The sequence below is a fragment of the Bidens hawaiensis genome, unplaced genomic scaffold (genome assembly GCF_021521415.1).
Source record: "Bidens hawaiensis isolate Kalapana, Puna unplaced genomic scaffold, B.hawaiensis_p1.1 tig00047581_1, whole genome shotgun sequence".
NCBI classification, from domain to species: Eukaryota; Viridiplantae; Streptophyta; class Magnoliopsida; order Asterales; family Asteraceae; genus Bidens; species Bidens hawaiensis.
In genome coordinates this window covers 59,149-77,972 of record NW_027506045.1, presented here as the reverse complement: position 1 = coordinate 77,972, position 18,824 = coordinate 59,149, and the positions used below count along the sequence as shown (strand labels likewise).

General features: G+C 33.8%; 2 protein-coding genes and 1 pseudogene across 3 annotated transcripts; all 3 read right to left on the bottom strand.

The window, feature by feature from the left end:
* Positions 1-299: 299 nt before the first annotated feature.
* LOC143616495 (uncharacterized) lies at positions 300-1,829 on the bottom strand. Its single transcript, XM_077089311.1, has one exon. It carries the CDS (start codon positions 1,827-1,829, stop codon positions 300-302), a length of 1,530 nt encoding a protein of 509 aa, XP_076945426.1.
* A 1,363-nt stretch (positions 1,830-3,192) lies between these two features.
* On the bottom strand, positions 3,193-3,891 carry LOC143616497 (uncharacterized). The gene has a single exon (XM_077089312.1). The coding sequence runs from the start codon at positions 3,889-3,891 to the stop codon at positions 3,538-3,540; it is 354 nt and encodes a 117-aa protein (XP_076945427.1). The 3' UTR covers positions 3,193-3,537.
* A 7,034-nt stretch (positions 3,892-10,925) lies between these two features.
* LOC143616494 (uncharacterized) lies at positions 10,926-15,024 on the bottom strand (annotated as a pseudogene). Its single transcript, XR_013150671.1, has 12 exons — positions 14,820-15,024; positions 14,600-14,736; positions 14,380-14,529; positions 13,330-13,433; positions 12,916-13,080; positions 12,711-12,821; positions 12,545-12,639; positions 12,336-12,459; positions 12,157-12,246; positions 11,598-11,642; positions 11,205-11,525; positions 10,926-11,125 (listed from the first exon to the last, which is right to left on the bottom strand). The product of XR_013150671.1 is annotated as an uncharacterized LOC143616494 (transcript).
* Positions 15,025-18,824: the final 3,800 nt, after the last annotated feature.

Sequence of the window (18,824 nt, the reverse complement as noted above, 5' to 3'; positions counted from 1 at the left end):
AAAAAAAAATGAGTACTTGAGCAGTTGCAAATTTATGGAATTCATTGTTATCAAATTCACCTCCAAGATCACATTGGAAGGATTTAATTTTAGTTTGAAATTGGGTTTCGATTAGTCGATGAAACTTGACAAACGTAAGAAAAGTTTCGGATTTGAATTTTAAGGGATAAACCCACACGTATTGGGTGAAGTTATCAATTAATACCATGTAATATTTGTATCCATTGTTACTTAATATCGGTGATGTCCATAAATCACAATGTACAATATCAAAAGGTGCAAGAGTAAAAGATTGCGAATCAAAAAACAGTTTGAACTCTGGGATGTCCAAGACGGTTATGCCATGTAGAAGTTGAAGACGCTACAAGGCAAGCGGTGGAAGGAAAAGTGGGCTTTGTGAAAGGATAGAGATCCCCGGTGCTGTTATGTCTGGAAATGTGCCTTCCCGTCGCGAGGTCCTTCAAAGAAAAACCATATGCATCAAAATCAATGGATACTTGATTATCAGTTGAAAATTTACGAACAGATAATAAATCTTTAAATACTTGAGGGGCTAACAGAATGTTAAAAAGTTGAAAAGTGCGATTAGGAAGGTGGTAAGAGGAATGACCTGTACCGGTGACCGGCAATTGTTGACCATTACCAACGAAAATATTACCATTAAAAAATAAATTAGTTGGGTGTTGTATCTTACCTGGGTCGGCGGTGAGATGAGACGAGGCTCCCGAGTCCATAAACCATGGATCATTCTGAAGATTCACTGCTTGCAAAGCCTGACCCAATTCTGTGGGGTTCATTGGTGGGCCGTAAGTGGCAGCATATGGTCCATAACTAGTTTGAGGATTTTGCCATTGACTAGTCCACCCACCTTGGGCTGGATGTGGGCAAGGAGGTGTGTTGGTCCAGGGGATTGGTGGGTAATGTTGAGGCAAATAGTGTTGCTGTTGATAAAATCGGCCACCACCCCTGCTATTACTTCGGCCTCCTCGGCGACCACGACCCCGACCCCGATACCCCGGTTGGTAATTATTGCCCATATAACCAGAATTATTATACCCCGAACCATTTGAACTCGAACCGTTAGAGGAGCCAAGTGTATTATTTGAACCATTAAACCCATTGGTCGTAGTATTACCTTGAGTGGGACGAGTGTTAATATTGGGTGCAACGAACGCGGTTTGGGCCGAATCTGCTCTTGCTTCTTTTCGTTGCCTCTCGAGATCAATAGCGGTTCTCGCGTCGTCCCAACTTGTTTCGGTTTGATTGATAACCATAGCACATGCATCATATTCCTTTGGAAGGCCGTTAACGAGTTGAACTACCAATCGAGATTCGTCAGCAATATGATCAACGTCATTCAACTGTTCAGCCAAATCTTGTAACTTTTGACAATAGTCATCAAGCGAGGAGCACGCGGATAAGGTTAGGTTTGTGAATCGTTTCTCGAGAGCTGCAGCACGAGATTTTTTATTAGATAAAAAAATATGTTTAAGCTTGTTCCAAACTGTTTGAGCTGTTGCATTAGTGTCGAGAACGTGAGCAAGATAAGGTTGGGAGATCGTTCCATATATCCATTGGAGAACGATAGCGTCAATTTCGGCCCAACTCTCGTAAGAGTCGTGAGTCGGATCTGGTGGAGGAGTGCCATCGATATGTTGCAAAACCTTGTAGCCCTTTGCATGAAGAGTAAAGAGTTTCACCCATGATGAGTAGGTAAAGGAGGTGCCATCAAGTGTGCGAATCTTGTTTTGGATGTTACTAACAGAGTAAACGGGATGGAGGGCTTTTGATTTGGTCGAAACCGACGATGAAGGTTTGTCACTGGACATGGGGTGGCGATGGGTTTGTAACGGCAGGAAGAAGACGGAGAAAAAATCAGGGAATTGGCTCGGATGCCATGATAGTAAATATGATCGTAATCATTGCCTTTGCATTAAACCATAAACCTTTTAAATAAAGGAAGAAACATAATCCTATACATATTCTAAAAGGGTAAAAGATATGAATACAAATCAAACATATAAACAACATAATCTATAAAATCTTCTAGAATATTTTCATATTCTAATAATAGCTTCATTTTAGTCATTCAGTTTGTTTCTTGTTTTCGTATATTAATAAAATGAGAGTAGTATGCTAGTGTAGCTTGTTCAAAGTATCAACATGTAAGAATTAAAAAATTCAAAGAAAAACACAAAACTAATGATTGGCGACTTGGTGTCAAATATAAAAATAAAAAATGAATAACTAATAACTGAGGTCCAGCTTTTCTAGTTGTACAGGGCATCCGAATTCTTAAGGACGACCCTAGTAAGTGATAGATTAATTTTGGTGATGTACTCCAAAAAGTTTGCTTTACACCCAAGTGTGTTTGCCAAGTTCATTTTGTCACACCAACAGACTCAAAATAAAAATCAGAACTTGCATGCGTTCTTATGTGTGGGTAGCAAACTACCTGTTATAACAGTGCATATAAGTTTTTTTTTTTTTTTGAACAGCTAATTATTTTTCTCACCTATTTCATCACGTCTCAAACGAGACTAGGTACCACAATTATTTGGTTATTAGACATACACATTTGCTACTAGACCAAGTAGTGGTTGTAATACCGCCTATACCTATAAATACTAGTGATAATCCTAACTGAGTGTTGTGGGTCAATTTTACATAGGGTTTTGAGTGATATCCTATTGCCCAGGATCCTTGATAGGTTCGGAATCCTGACCTATATTATTTATGCAAACTATTATGCTTGCAGGTTACATAACTAAATGGCTAGTAGACTTAGTCATGCTTAGAAGTCGGAGGATTAGTCAATTAGCATGTGAAACAAGAAGAATAAGTCTGGAACAGTCACATGCTTGTAGCTCAAGTCGAAGACCTAGTATAGGACACGGAAAAAACACCCACTCACACTCATATTGTACTCCAGTGACCATGTACAATCAGCTCTCGACTTGTACTCAACATTTTCACTTAATAAATCTGAGACAAGACGGATAATTTCCCTCTCCTGAGGTTTTTTTCCGAAGATCCTCACCAAGATCCAAGGTTTTTATATCTCGTGTCTACCTTTTACTTTACCATACTTATTTGCGTTATCCTGAAAACAACACTACCTCGTTTACTAAGTTTGTTCACAAAATTGTTTCGGTAACTTTTGACCAAAACACTAACCTACTAATATAAAAACAATGTAGGTGAATCTTTTGAGCGAGTAGACCAAGAATTATTGTTTCTCATGGCGTCCATCAATATGCAGAAGGATGTAACAGTACGTAGCAAGTCTCAGAACTTTATGTTATATGAGCGCATCAGATCGGTTCATACTTCATCATTGAAGGTATGCCCATATAATGCATATATAATAATGTATATATAAAACTTGAATAAACTTTTACAAGAAAAAGAGTGAAACCTTACATGCCAATAACAAAGAGTAGCATCACCCTTTATATATATATATATCGATCTATTTATTTAGATAAGTACAAATATGGTGGCATGCTATATAAAATATCATACGTAAATCCGCATTCAGTTTCCACCTCGATGTCCCGATCCAGCATGGGATCCCGCATAGGATCCTGCAGACGAACCTGCTTCGGAGCCACCTCCTCTGGAGCCACTGTTGCACGAGCTCGATGAGCTTGAAGAAGAGGAGGAACTGGACCTAGATCCTAAACCTGATCCAGATCCAGCGCCTGCTCCGGAACCACTTCCACCACCCCCTAAGCCAAACCCAACACCCGCCCCAGCACCAACACCAACGCCACCAAGATCTACACCTAAATCCTTGCGCGCAATAACTTGCCCCTCAGCACTCAAAATGGAAGTAGATAAAGAAGCAATAAGCAAAGCAAGAAGTAGTAGGAACTTCATGAATGCCATTAATTATGCTTGTAACAAGTTTAGTATGTATTATGTATATGTGGGTAGACTTAATTTAATTTGACGAAAGAAGGTAAATTAAGTTGTATTGCATGTGGATACAAAACTAACGTGGGATTTCGTGTATTTATATTAAGTTTTGCATGGTGGATTTGACACGTCGTGAATAGTGACTTGTAAGTGGAGAAATGAAAATGATTAGTGGAGTACTTCAAAAAGTCAAAACAATTGTGGCTGATTTAACCTAAGTTTTGAGGATTTAAAGATATTTGACAAGTGTATGCCGACCCACTTGATTGATTTCGTCCCACTATGTTTTATCTAGTATCCAAAATGAATGTTAACACGTAACTACGTACAGGCTTAATTTAATAAAATTTGCCTCTTAAATTAATTATTCAAAGCATATTAACAATCGTCGATTATCAACGAAGATTAAAACTAGAAATTCCATACAAGTTTTTAAATATATAGTTGTATATTTATATAAACCTATTAAAAAGACAAGTTAATTACAGTTTTCGAACTTGCAAGTTTTGTTAGTTTTAACACTTTAATCAATTTATAAATCTACTTAAGCATGTTTTACGGGATACATAACATCTTGCTAAATCGAGTAGACGACGTGTAATTAACCCAATGTCTTTGGACTCGAGAATTATATTTTTACGAGTATTTGTTCCATACCAGATGTATGAATAGGCTCATTTTAAAATTTGCCAGTTGTTATGATCACTCATGAATGCACAAATTTATGAAAACCTTTAACAAGAGATGTGGTGCATGTGTTAATAAATTTCATTTGATGCTTCATAAACCCATTTGATTATCTTCTTTAAAGCTATATAATACAACATATCTAAATAATTACTCCATAAATATATAAAACATTAGATATCCCCTTAAACCGTTAACATAATAGCATACTGCATACTCATCTTAAGTGGTTCATTTCAGTTATAGCATATTATACATATCGTACTCTTTGTCGAGAAAAAATTGTAGTTTTTCTAAGTGATTCGTCACTAGTAATAACTAGCTCATTTAACAAGATCCATGGGTTATGAACCTGCTTTTATAATTCTGGTATCCGGACAACATGACATGTTGAAAATTTTATGTGGTCCACTTTTAATGGGTTTTTAAAAATATAAATGACTTCATTAAACTTTAATACATGTCATTATTTTCTTTATAATATTTGTGAAATTTATCTACAATGCGTAGTATTAATAGTACCAATCTACTAAGAACAGTGAAAGGCCAGTTAAGTTTGAGGGAGATCTAATATCATCAATCTTATGATTATTGTTCTCGGTAGATTTTATGGTGCAGGATCCCCTAAATCGTGATAGGAGTCATGATCCTCACAGTATCCAGTTTCCTAAGAACAGGTAACTAACCGATATTCTCTCTTATTTTGACTTGCCAAGACAGGTAACCGTTCTGGACTGCATACGCACCGAAAACTTGGTAAAACCACCAAGGAAAAGCACGTGAAGATTGACTCAAACGGCTATGAGTGCTGACCAATTAAGGATAAGCCGATTTTTTGTTGTTTTCTTTTATTATATATATACTAGTAAATTACCCGGCGCATTGCGCTGGAACTGGTCAGATGTGCTTATATACCCGTCACGTTACTCTAAATCCTAAGACGCGAGCGTTAAAATAAATAAAATATTAAAATGACGTTTATTTGGCCGTTGAAACCTGAACGTTGGTAAACTCGAGCATTGTCGGTACTCGGCATTGTGGCGATGAGTCAACACGAATTTGGTCGGTTTCAGTAACGCTTGTTACGGTAGAGTATAAACAATGTCGGTAAAATCTAAGCGTTAAAACCCAAAAAATAAATTCGTCAAATTAACATATAAAAAAAATAAAATATCTAAAATGACGTTTATTCGGTCGATAAAACCTGGGCGTTAATAAAACTTGAGCTTTGTTGGTCACGGCGGTGAGTCAATGTCACACCCCGACCAATGAAGGCGGAAACGTCGAGGCCCGACATGATTGCTCATTGCACAATGACACTATAAAGTTACAATATTTAAACAACTCATTTAAATCCATATCATCATAAATAACACAACAATTGTTCATACAAAATACCAAATATATAGATAAACAAATAACTTGTTCTTTTATTTTCTAATATCCTAAAGCCAAGATAATAAGTTTCTTCAAGTAATCCAATCAAGCTAACATCAAACCTGTAACATTGTATAAAATAGAGTTTGTCAACACGAAGGTTGGTGAGCAATTTTCATAGTTTTGGACAATAAGTATATAATATGAAATCCACAACTAGTATATGAAAACAATAAATAATAGCAACAATTTAGATAATAAAACCGTCAATAAGAATACATTGACGAACCGTCAATAATGAAATCGTCAATAAGAATACATTGACGACACCTTTCTATATGGGGATACCATATATACTCGAAATTAACGTATGATCATACTTTGATGAGGCTACCCGCCTTAGCATTCAAGAGGCTACCCGCCTTAGCATTCAAGAATTTGCACATAATCATGTAAAGCATATAACACCAAATCGAGCATTTATTTAAGTAAACATATACAATACGTGTTGTGGTTTAAAACTCAAGTATAAATCATTTGAATTTGAATAAGTATGCAATGCCACCCCCAAAACGAAAGATGGAAAACAGGGGATGAAAAAGTACTCACATTAACAAGTAACTTGAAAGATAGTGTCGTGAATAATCGGAGAGATCGGTTTAACGAGCAAGACCTATATTAAACGGGTCTTGTGTTAGTAGGTAGTGTTGGAAGGGTTTAAAATAAAATATATGACAAATAAAGTAAATAAATAAAGTTTAGGATTTAAAATGTAAATATTTGAGAAATTAAATAAACGAGTTTTGTAAAATAAGTTTACTCGAAACCGGGTCTCGGTATTCTATTCATTAGTTTTTTTTCTTTTTTTACTCAACCTATGTTAAGTAATAATGTGGGTTAAAATGTGATATTGCAAAACCCTTGGTTATAAGAATACCAAAACGAGGTTTAAACGAGTGTTCGGGTTTGTCGGTTCGAGACTTGATAATTGACCAAGCTCACAGTTAACTTCCCAAAATAATAAATGTTATGAGATAACTCAATAAAATCAAAATAGACTTAACCAAGTATGTAGTTCTATTGTGAAGAACCTTAACGTTCGTTAAGCGAGTATACGACCTTATCGGTTCGAACTTGTTATAAGATCAAGTTGGTTACCGACATGCCAAGTATGTTTAGAAATTAACTAAAATTGATTTAAAATATAATCTTGAAGAAAAATATGAGTTTTGGTGGCTAAAAACACACTTGTGTGTCTTAAGCGAGTGAACTCGGTTTAGTTCGGTTTTTGGTTCGGTCCTTGACTCAGAATAAGACCGAGGATGGTTACCACATACCCAATTACCATGGAACTTGTAAAATAACTTATAAATAATAATACTCAAGTTTTACATTCAAAAAGTTAACAATAAAGCTTTTAAACAAAAGTTCGGTTTTTGGTTCGGTCCTTGACTCGGAATAAGACCGAGGATGGTTACCACATACCCAATTACCATGGAACTTTTAAAATAACTTATAAATAATAATACTCAAGTTTTACATTCAAAAAGTTAACAATAATGCTTTTAAACAAAAGTTCGGTTTTTGGTTCGGTTCTCAACTCGGGATGAAACCGAGGCTAGTCACCACATACCCAATACCATGGAACTTGACAAATATGAACAATAAACTAAAATATGTAGAAGTTAAGCAAGTATAACAAGTTATATGGTTAGATTTGTTAATCATATAAACAAGGACTACAAAGTCCTCCATGTAACCTTGCCTTACTAGCCCGACATTTCAACCGGCCGAGACCGGAGAAATGAAAGACCGAAGGTAAACAAGGAGTGTATATTATATATATGTTGTAACATCAAGCTTTAAGTATTGAGAAGTTAGTTAAAATGAAATATTAGCTTATGAAGAATAACCTTAGAAGTCAAGAATTTGAGAGAGAAATGAAGAAATGAGCAGGCACAAATGAAGAAGATGGGTGTGTATATATAGGGTAAGTTGAATGGGTCTTTCATAAAGGGTGTTTCATGAAAATGGGTTGGTTATAGACCCAAGAAAGCACAAACTACAAATGGGTCCTTCAAGTCTCCATTTTGGTAGTTTTAGTCCCTGGAGTTCGTTTTGAGCGTTTTCGGGGAATTTTAAGAACCGAAAAGGGTGTTTTTTTTTGTTTTGATCCAACAACTATAAAACAATATTTAACATACAATTCATCATTTTGATAATATCGAAAGGTTCGGGATACAAAACGGGTCGGGTTTACATTAAGAATACAAGTATAAAATAACCCGAAATTGACAAATGTCACAGTCAACATCAATTCGGTTGGTTTCGGTTATGTTTTTTATGATTCAGGAACTAAAACAAAAATGCCCATGAAATCCAGTCGTTGGTAAATCTCGTGCGTTGGCTGTTCTGGGCGTGTAGTGGTGAGTCAACGCAAATAACCGTTTAATTATCAAACTTAAAACAAAAAATAAAAAATATATATAACACTTGACCCAATTAGATGCCGACAAATGGACCAATCATAGTCTAGCATCGCCAAACTCCTCTTTTATAATAATAATAATAATAATAATAATAATAATAATAAGGCTATGCTGATCATTAGAACACATCACACACTTGATAAACTCACTCTCTGTAACTCTAGGTGCAATCAACATTGTTCTCGAATTGTACATCATTTCTTCGATTAATAATATTTCTAAGGTAGGCCAATGTTTACTCGTCTCCGGAGGTTTGATGCGGAGATCCTAAATGATCAAGGGCCTTCTTCGCAATCACTCGTATCACTTTTACATTATTTATTATATATGTTACAAGCACACCACCTCACATAACGAATTTGATTACAAAATTATACTTATTAATTTTTAACCAAAACAATTATAAAACTTATGTTATATATATGTTCTCTCGTTACATCCCCGGGTTTACATGTTTTCCCAAAATTTCCGTCTCTTAAAAACATATACAAGATTTGTCACTACAAAAGACTAATTGTAGCCCCTATTATTAACTAGATACTTGCTGTACCTTGTGATTCCCGTATGTCACCAACCAAAACCTAATAAGAATTTATTCAAACCGACTTTTTAAACATTAATAGTCAAATAAAATTCAATGTTTAAATAATTTTAAGTTTTCAATTTCAAGAAACACAAAACATCTATAATTATATCTTAAAAATAAAAAAAAAAATCTTTATTAACGTTAATATATTTGATTTCCAACACGGTAAACAAGTATGGGATCAATAATTAATCAATTACCATTTTAAAAAAAAAAAATCTTTGTCACAAGTATGGTATCAGTAATTAAGCAATTACCATTTAAAAAAAATTCTTTATCACGTTAGTATATTTGATTTCAAACACGGTAAATAGTATGGGTTCAATAATTAATCAATTACCATACATGTAACTAATCGACTAGCCTATGTTAACCAATATCGTAATTGTAATTAGGGCTGTCACTTTTACCCGAAACCCGAAACCCGACCCGATAAAACCCGCACCCGAACCCGAACTAACCCGAACCCGATAAAAGACTAACCCGAACACAAACCGAAGTAATTTAGGTTGGTTCTCGAGTTTGATTTATAAGTTTTGGGTCAACCCGAAAAACCCGAATAAACTTCTAGTTTTAAAATTAAATATATTTTTATGTATAATAAACTAAGTCTTAGCCACTAAAGTTATCATAATCTAGTGCTAATTGGTTGTTGTCATTCTAACGATTATGGATCGATTGTTTATTATTAATTTATGTTTTCCGTTTATTACTAATAGCAACCGAAAATCGAACCACCAAATCATGTCCTATTGAATATGATTAAGGCTCGAGTTAGTTTTACTCTTCTTTTGAATTGTTTTATCAAACTATGTTGGTTTGTTATTTGATTATTTTGTTATAAGCAAAGAATAATATGTTGTTTTAATTTTAGCATTGTCGTTCTTAATTTTTTTTTTGTTTTTGTGTTTTTTTTATTTTGTTTGTTTGTTTTCTAGGATACTTGAAACCCGATTAACCCAACCCAAAGAAACCCGAACCCGAATTACCCAAACCCGAAAAACCCGTAAGAGATTTGGGTTGGGTTTCGGGTCAAGATTTAAAACTTTGAAACCCAAAGAACCCGACTTGAAAAACCCGAAACCCAAAAACAAACCAGTTGTAATCTATACCTCAAATTATTTTTTGAAATGCCTAAAATAGCAATTTTATGCTTCTAATAAAGACACTGGGCTTTTGGGAGTTTTCTTGGGCTATAGATTAACCACTAACCAGGATTTTTGGAACCTTTTCCCAAACTGGCCTTTATCCACAACCACCTACTGTTAACTTGGTGTTGAAGAGAGAATTAACAGTGGCGAAGTTGTAAGGAAGAGACTTGGTGTTTCATGCGACCCAAGTTCGATTTCTATCCCCAGCATTTAGTTCTAGAGACATTAGGATGACGATGGAAGACTAGGCAATTAGGTGACTTTCACTAGTTACTAGCTGATCCTTGAACTAAACTAGTTTTATGTCACTGTATTGTCATGCCTTCAAGTGTTCACAGACGTTGGCCCTAGGTGAGGGTCAGATCAAAATACGAGTGTATCTTGTTTGTAAATAGTTGGCCGTTCAAAAATAAATAAATAAAGATGGTTCATGTTTATAATACATATACATAAATAATAAATACTGTCTACATGTTCAATTTTAAAAATATATAAATAATAAAGGTTAACGGTTATAAAGTTTGCATGACCGGTTCTAAGTTCCAAACCATACCAATCTGTTAAAACACCACATGGTCAATATCGAGAATTCAGACCTTAAGCCTATCAAACTGGCCAACTAGCTTCGGATTGGGCGGTTCAGCCTGTTTCAACTAACAGGCCTTACTTTCAAGCAACCACAATATCAAAACAACAAAAGAATACGTTTTGTATTCAAAATTTTGATGGATGTTACGCCATTAACATCTATTTATGAAATAATCAATTAATAGCGAGCGCGCCTATTTTGCTAAATTGTTTTTTCAAGAAAATCAATGAATCTGTGCACAGAGCAAAACTTACATCTTCATCTCTGTCTTTCCATCTTTATATTTTTAATCAAGAATTCAAGTCCCAAACAAGCTTGATGAAACCTGCAAATACCAAAAATAATTCTTAACACATAAAACCATATTTCCTATATAATAATATCTAATATTATTTAAATCATACCTTTAAATGATGCGGCATGATTTTAACATCATAGGGTACATGAAGCCACGCCTCAGGTTGATAAAACATAAAGTTCTCAGGCTTACTGGTGTACACATCAGCAAATTGATGAATGTGATACGCGAAAGCCGATTCTTGACCCGTGTCGGTGAGGAAAGTTGCCCCAAAAGATTCATTAAACATATTTCTCATCGTGCGTCTCGCATTTTGTCGCTGGTCGTTTAGTTCATTCAACAGACACTTGTAAGAATCACATGAGCGTTTGCTAGATACAGTTGAATGCAGTTTGCCCAAAAGTTCTTGGATGATATGGAACTTTGCCTGTATATAAAATAAATAAATACATAAATAACAATTGGTGCAAGAAAGTGACATATATGCAGTTATACACACCTGAGCAAAACGATAACTGTCTTCGTTTTGTATCTTGATCTCATGCTGCGTCACACAATAAACAAATGAACAAGCATAGCATTATTGATTTTGGAGTTAAATACGGTTTTAGTTCCTTTGATTTGAATAAATTAACCATATTCATCCAAAAGTTTAAATTTGGTTTCTCAAGTCTATTAGTTTCATTTCGTCTTAATTAATACCAGGCCCACTAACATCATTCAATTTTTTCTGTTAAGTTTGTGTAACAATGACCAGAGTGCCCATGCTAGTAAAATATTAATTATGGGACGAAAATGGTTATTTTACTAACAGGGGCATTATGGTCTTTGTACAAAAACTTAACAGTAAAAAGACAGATGGTGTTAGTGGCCAGGTATTGTTGTATTGATTGAGACAAAAATTAAACTAATGGACTAAAAAAGCCAAATTTAAACTTTTGGACTAAATCTCTTATTTGAGTCTTAACAGGAACTAAAACCATATTTAAATCTTGATTTTGAATTTAAAAACTAAATCTGGTTGACTATTTAAAAGTCAAAACGAAAAAAGGCCATACTTCTAATTCATGGATAATTGCAGCGGTACGCCAGCCGGCTTTCGAAGGCCCTCGAAGGTCACTAAATAGGTGATCCCCAAAGTATATTACCTGCACCCCTTATGTTATTTTGAAAATTATATAATTGGAATTTTGAGAACTAAAAAATCAATATGCGGATTATATTTAAAGAAATACACCTCTGGAACGTTCCACTTGGTAATTTGTAAGAAGCTTTTGAGGCATCCATGATAGTAAACCTTATCTGGAAGAAATTTATCCACCTTATAAAAAGCCAGGTTATCTTTCTCGGTATCATAGCAACTGCATAATGTCATGAATGTAATATTAATATTCTTATATAATCTCAAATTGGGTGTCACTTTATATTGAGATCTTGAAAACTAACCGAAACGGATGTTCAGATGTGTAGAATTCGGGTTTATTTGCTTTTGCAATCACAACTTTAAAAAGTTCCCTCCATGAATCTCCACCTAAAGAATCCTAATCAACAAGAAACTAGTATTTAGAAACTTATGATAAAATCAGATATTAACAAAGGTTTATATGTTCACCTCCAACATGTAACGCATCCCACCATCGACAAAATAATATGGAGAATTAGTCATTAAGAAAAGTTTCTTCCTGTTCTCTCTAAGCATTTTGAGGAAAGATAGTAACTGGCCCTGTATAAAGACAAAGAATATATATATATATATATATATATATATATTAGTTAAGAAACATCTTGCAATTGGATTTTATAACATAATAACGCACATTTTTAAATAGGTATTTGTCAGGGTCGGAAAGGATTCCTCTGTGAGCCAAGCCACTCCGATGAACGTGCTGAATTGCGCGACGAACGTCTTGATATACGTAAGATGCGTCGAATTCCAGCTTGGCATCAACAAAGTATTGTACTATATCTGCAACAAGGCATACCTACAAAAAAGCAGAAACTAAATAATAAAAAGGTACACATATACATACAAATAAAATCTAACAACGCACATAAAAAGATACTTGCTTAAAGCATGTTAAGAATTGAGGGAAATCGTGTCATGCATTCATACCATAAAAATAGATATCGAAAGAGAGTATGATGAGAAGAGAGTAAATTATTAAATTTTAAAAGAGAATGGTTTTAAATAGAAAAGATTTTCAATTAAAAGGAAACATAAGAAGACGGACCTCGCTAAAGCAAAAGAAATCCATCAGACCGACAAGTTCTCGAGCTTGATCACGGCCAATATGTCGTGTGTTCCATAGAGCTCTTCAATTTCCTTCCGACTAAGCTGTTAATGACAACAAGCAAGTTGTTCATGAGCCTTTCTATAACTAATGACAAAGTAACGACTTGGTTTCACTTAATGTTATGTGAGACACTACAATGCACAATTGATGCATGGGAATGTGAAGCGTCAAGCGTGCATCTTAAATCAACCCTTTATCCTCGGTAGATTTCTACCCAGGATCCAAGGTACACGCAGAATCATATATGAACAAATTAACAAAAAATAGAGGAAAATAGATATCGACAGAAGCCTTTCAAAAAAAAGATATTGACAGAAACATATTTTTAATGTTTCACTTTGAGCATGATAATATAAAACTTTATACTGAACTTTGAAGTGTTTTTATTATGTTCCTCTGTGAAAATGTGGAAAATAAATGATTTCAAAAAAATACACTAGATATATGCCCAAGTTAACCTAATTGCTTTACAGTTGAGTTTCATAGTTCAATTTCTATCGTCTGATGGATACTGTAATAATATTCAGACACTAATATGATGTGGTTTTGATTAAAATCATACTTCATAAGAAGTCATCTTTACTTTAAAATATACAACAAATTCTCTAAAATAACCCCTGACCCTGTGCCATGCTATGCACAACACACCAAGACTAATTTTGAATTTGCATAATGTTCATCAATTACGCCATGTCACCACCCATGCAGCTTAAAAAGTAACACCCTAATTTATTCTTTGCTCTTTTTCTCAAAGCTCTAGTGGATATAGTTAGCAGAGACTCATAAATGCAACCTCATCTTTGTTTGCCTATATCATGTCATACACAGATAACATTCATTTGACTATCATAATAAAACTAATACAAGATTATTATCATTGTAACATTCGAAACTACAACATTACAGAAAGAATTATATAAACAGCAAGTTAACATTTAACAATAAATAGGGACGCCAAATTAATATCATAGCAATGCATCACCATACCTTGCGCCGACCAAAGTAGCATCCATCCGGTTCAATCGATCCAAAGAAATCTAGCTTCAAAAGGCACCCTTTTAACTTGTCATAATACAAACCTCTAATCGGGAAACTCTGATCATATTTAGACGCCAAGCAACCATCTGGATATTTAAGCTGGGAAAAAAACGTTAACGTTTCCATAAAACCACTTAATCAAAGCATCATAACAAATTTCAAAACATACCTCGTTTACTAAATGCTGTTTTGCCTGATCATAGATCAAGTTCTGTAAACTAGAAGAGTAATGCGCCAAAGTATAGTCATAGTCAAAACCATAAACTTGTATGCTGTCCAATCTAAGGTTCTTATTAACATATATACCTGGCATCCGCATTCAAAAACTAATAAATCCTTATTAACAATTAAATGTTCTTATTAACATACGTACACAACAACGCGCATACCTTTAGGATTCATTTTCGGCATTCTCTCCAACGCATCTGGAATCTGGAGAAAGCTCTTCTTAGCCAAATCAAACTTTTCCCTAATTTTGGCTACGTCATCGTTCGAACCCGACCAACAAGAGTCAGCTACAGGTTCTACTTCCAGCAATTTCCCTGCACTATGATCAGTAGACATGCTTCTTGCATTTTGACTATGGCATCCACCCCCAAACCCTAAAGTTGAATACCGAAAAGCACAAAATGATCAAAACCATCTGTAAAATTCATGAAGAAAAAATTATTATTATTATTATTATTATTATTATTATAATACAATACAATAGACAAAGAGGCACCTTTTTGAAATTCAGAAGTGGAAAATTTAGTCCACTGCAATCCAGATCCATAAATTCAGTAAAACGGACATTAATAAACGAATTTGTTGTGTACAAAACATATATGTGTGTAAATTGAGAGAGAGAAGAAGCGTACCAGGAGTGGAGCACGAAGGGAAGCTTGTTTGCGAACAAACGCCATAAGATTGAGATTGATGAGTAAATTGTTGGTTATAATACTAGGGTTTGATGGATGGATGGATTCAAATTATGGGGAGAGTGGAGTATTAAGCGCCGCCATGAGTCGACGTTCTTTTCAAACCCATGAGCTGATCCTCTTTTTCTCCCAGGCCAGGCCAGGCCTGATGTCACATAAAAAAGTATTTGTTTTCCCTCCTGCTAGCTAGCCCACTTGGTGTAAAAATGCTACACAAGCAACATTTTTTTGTTTAAAATAGGTATTCTTGTGTATGTCATTTCAAATGGAAATATTTATTTATGAAATAATGATGGAGCATCTCTCAAGTTTAATTAGATATATTTTATTGTCGGTTAAAAGGTTTTAGAGCTAAATATAACGGGTATGTTTAGCAAAACTAGTTGGTGGCTAGAAACTAGTTTTTTAGATATATTTAGGTGTTTGGCAGAGTAGCTGGAACTTTAATAAAATGTATAAAATGACCAAATGGACATAACTAAAAAATTATAATACTAAATGTATATATCTTCGAGCATTTAAGTTTGGAGAAAAAGCTCCATATTTAAACGCTACTAGTACTAGTGTTTGAGAAAATGCTGAAAACTTTTACATTTGAATTTACAAGTTTGGTACCTGAACTTTCATCAACTTTTGTTAATTTATATAATAGTTACACATTTTACCCTTATTCAAAACTAACTACCCTGTGACTCATTAAAAAACCATGACTTTTTCGCACGTTAATATTTTTTTAAACAAATTATATCATAAAAAAGAGCATTTTATTCTCTTTAATTTGAGTATGATATTGCTATACTTCTTTAACTTGAAAAAATTAATATACTACGTGATTACCGATTATGATTGGCAACAAGTTGAGTCAGACGAGCTCGGGTCATGTGTAAGACCAAATTAGGGTCGGAACGAGTCGATACAAAAAGGGTTAATTTAGTTCGGTTCGTGTCGGTATGGTTTTGAGTCGAAAGGGGCCAGGTCAGAACATGTTTCGGATTAAAACGGTGCCGGGTGAAAAGGGTTTCAGATAAAAAGAGGTTGGTTTATAAAATTATCTATTTGAACGTATTGTATATTTCAGCTTTATTTCTTGATTTTCGCCATCGGTTACACGCTTACTACCTTTGCACGAATTTTACGTCTGCATTTGGGTTATGTGTGCACTATTATCAAGTGAATCACGTATCGACACTGATTATGCAGTTGATATCAGGTTACACAGGCACTCCGCCGCACCGCGCAAGCATCCAATTAGTTTTATTAAAAGCTCCAGCTACTCTGCCAAACACCTAAATATATCTAAAAAACTATAGATAACAGCTACGTCTACTAGCTACCAGCCACCAGCTTCCATCTAACAACTACCGGCTGGTTTTGCCAAACATACCCTACTAGTAGCAGCTTCAAGCTTCAGGTTTTTTCTCATAATCTAAAAACTTCGAGCTCTTTCAACTAAACAAGACTTTTTATTGAGTATGAACTTTTTTCTTAAAAGCTAGAAGCTCCTAAAAACTCCCAACCTGTTTGAAAAACTGGCTGATAGCTGTAGCTAGCTATAACTGTAAGTTGATAGCTGTAGCTTATGTTTGGCAAAACTAGTTGGTAGCCGTAGCTGTAGCTGGAAGCTGATAGCTGTAGTTTTTTAGATATATTTAGATGTTTGGCAAAGTACCTGTAGCTTTTAATAAAATAAATAAAATGACAAAAATGGGCGTAACTAAAAAAATAATACTAAATATATTTATTTTGGAGGTTATTTAAGTAATTTAAAATACTCAAAGCTTGTAGCTTTCTCTAAACGCTACTAGTTAAAGAACGATTCGCTTATTTTATTATCTTTTATTCTTATTTCTTGCACACTCGCCTAAGCAATAAGGTGATATATCATTCCCCTTTTATTTTACTGATTTTTAAACGTTTTGGGGACATATGCATATCTAATTCATATTTTTATATCATATATGTACACAAACTCGTAAACATAAATATTGTGTGTATTTCAATTAAATGTTAATTGTTACTTGTTTAAGTGTTCATTTTATCACATGAGGAGAGGTCCATCATAATCACATTAAAGTATGATCATACGTCGTCTTATTAGCCATAGCTCGATTCGCATCGCATATGCAGGTTGTCAGTTAATTTGAAGCTGAGGTGAAGAACACATAGAGAGACTTTAGACATTAAAAGTAAAGAATATTTAAATGTTATTTTGTTTTGGATTATTATTATTATTATTATTATTATTATTATTATTATTATTATGTTTGGAACTTGTGCATATATTTGAAATCTATCTATTCTAATAAAAGCCTATCAATTTTATCACTTGTTAATCTCATAGCCTTCCTCACCTTTTTTGCAACTCATTTAAATATATGGTCCTTATCTTTTAAGCTATTTCATATATGAATTCAAGTTAATTTTTATAAAATGTAAATCCTAATCTATTCATTCATTAACATTAATGATGAAATAAGAAAATAAGAAAATTAAAGAAAATAAAGGTGCATCATTGTCAAAGAAATTGTTTTTAAGCTGGTATGCGAGTAGCAGTACATAATTTTTTTATATAAGATTGGTTTCAAATTTGAATTTAAAATTTAAAATTTAAAATTTTCTCATATGCATTTGAACTCAGGAAAATATGTATTTTCTTAATTTTCTCCGAACATTTTGTATAAATATTGCAAACATGGAGAATACCTATTATACATACCTTGATGTCTAGCATTAAATCAATGAAGTTGAATATTATAATTATAATCCATATGTATATCGATTTACTATACGAACTATCTATCATTTATTTATATGACTTTTTAGTGTTGTATAAAGGGCTTTGGCATAAGAAGATCGATATTTAGTTTTCGATATTTTCTTCCATAACTCATACCAAAATGCTTCAGAAATATATATTTTGTGACTTGATTTATACTTTTTTTATATTTAGATATATTTTATTTAATATGCCTTATAAGACAAATTACTTAATTCAAAGCATTCAAATTTTAAGCTAAAAATATGTTTCAATCTCATTCCACTATTTTCGTTTTTCAAAAATCATTTAAGATATTGAAACATATGTTACATTCGTCAATTTTTCGATTCATATTCGTATTTGTAAACCCGACCCATTGGGTCGTTTCGATGTATTATTTATTTTTAATAAAGTGTTCCCGATATTTATTGTTCAATATTCTTTGTGGAGTTGTTATTCAATTGTTTATAAAAATCCCGAGCCTTAACGCTAATCGAGCCGTACAGGTTAAACACGTAAACATTCCAAAACCGAAAACTACGTAATTTAAATTATAAAGTTCAGGGCTAAAATCAAAATTATAAATATTAAACCTTTAGTTTAAATAAGTTTTAAAAACATTTGATAATGCAGGGACCTAAATGAAAATGTATTCAAAATTTAATATATTAAAAATATTACCCAGCCCCACGTCCCCTGTAAACCCGTTTTTCCGG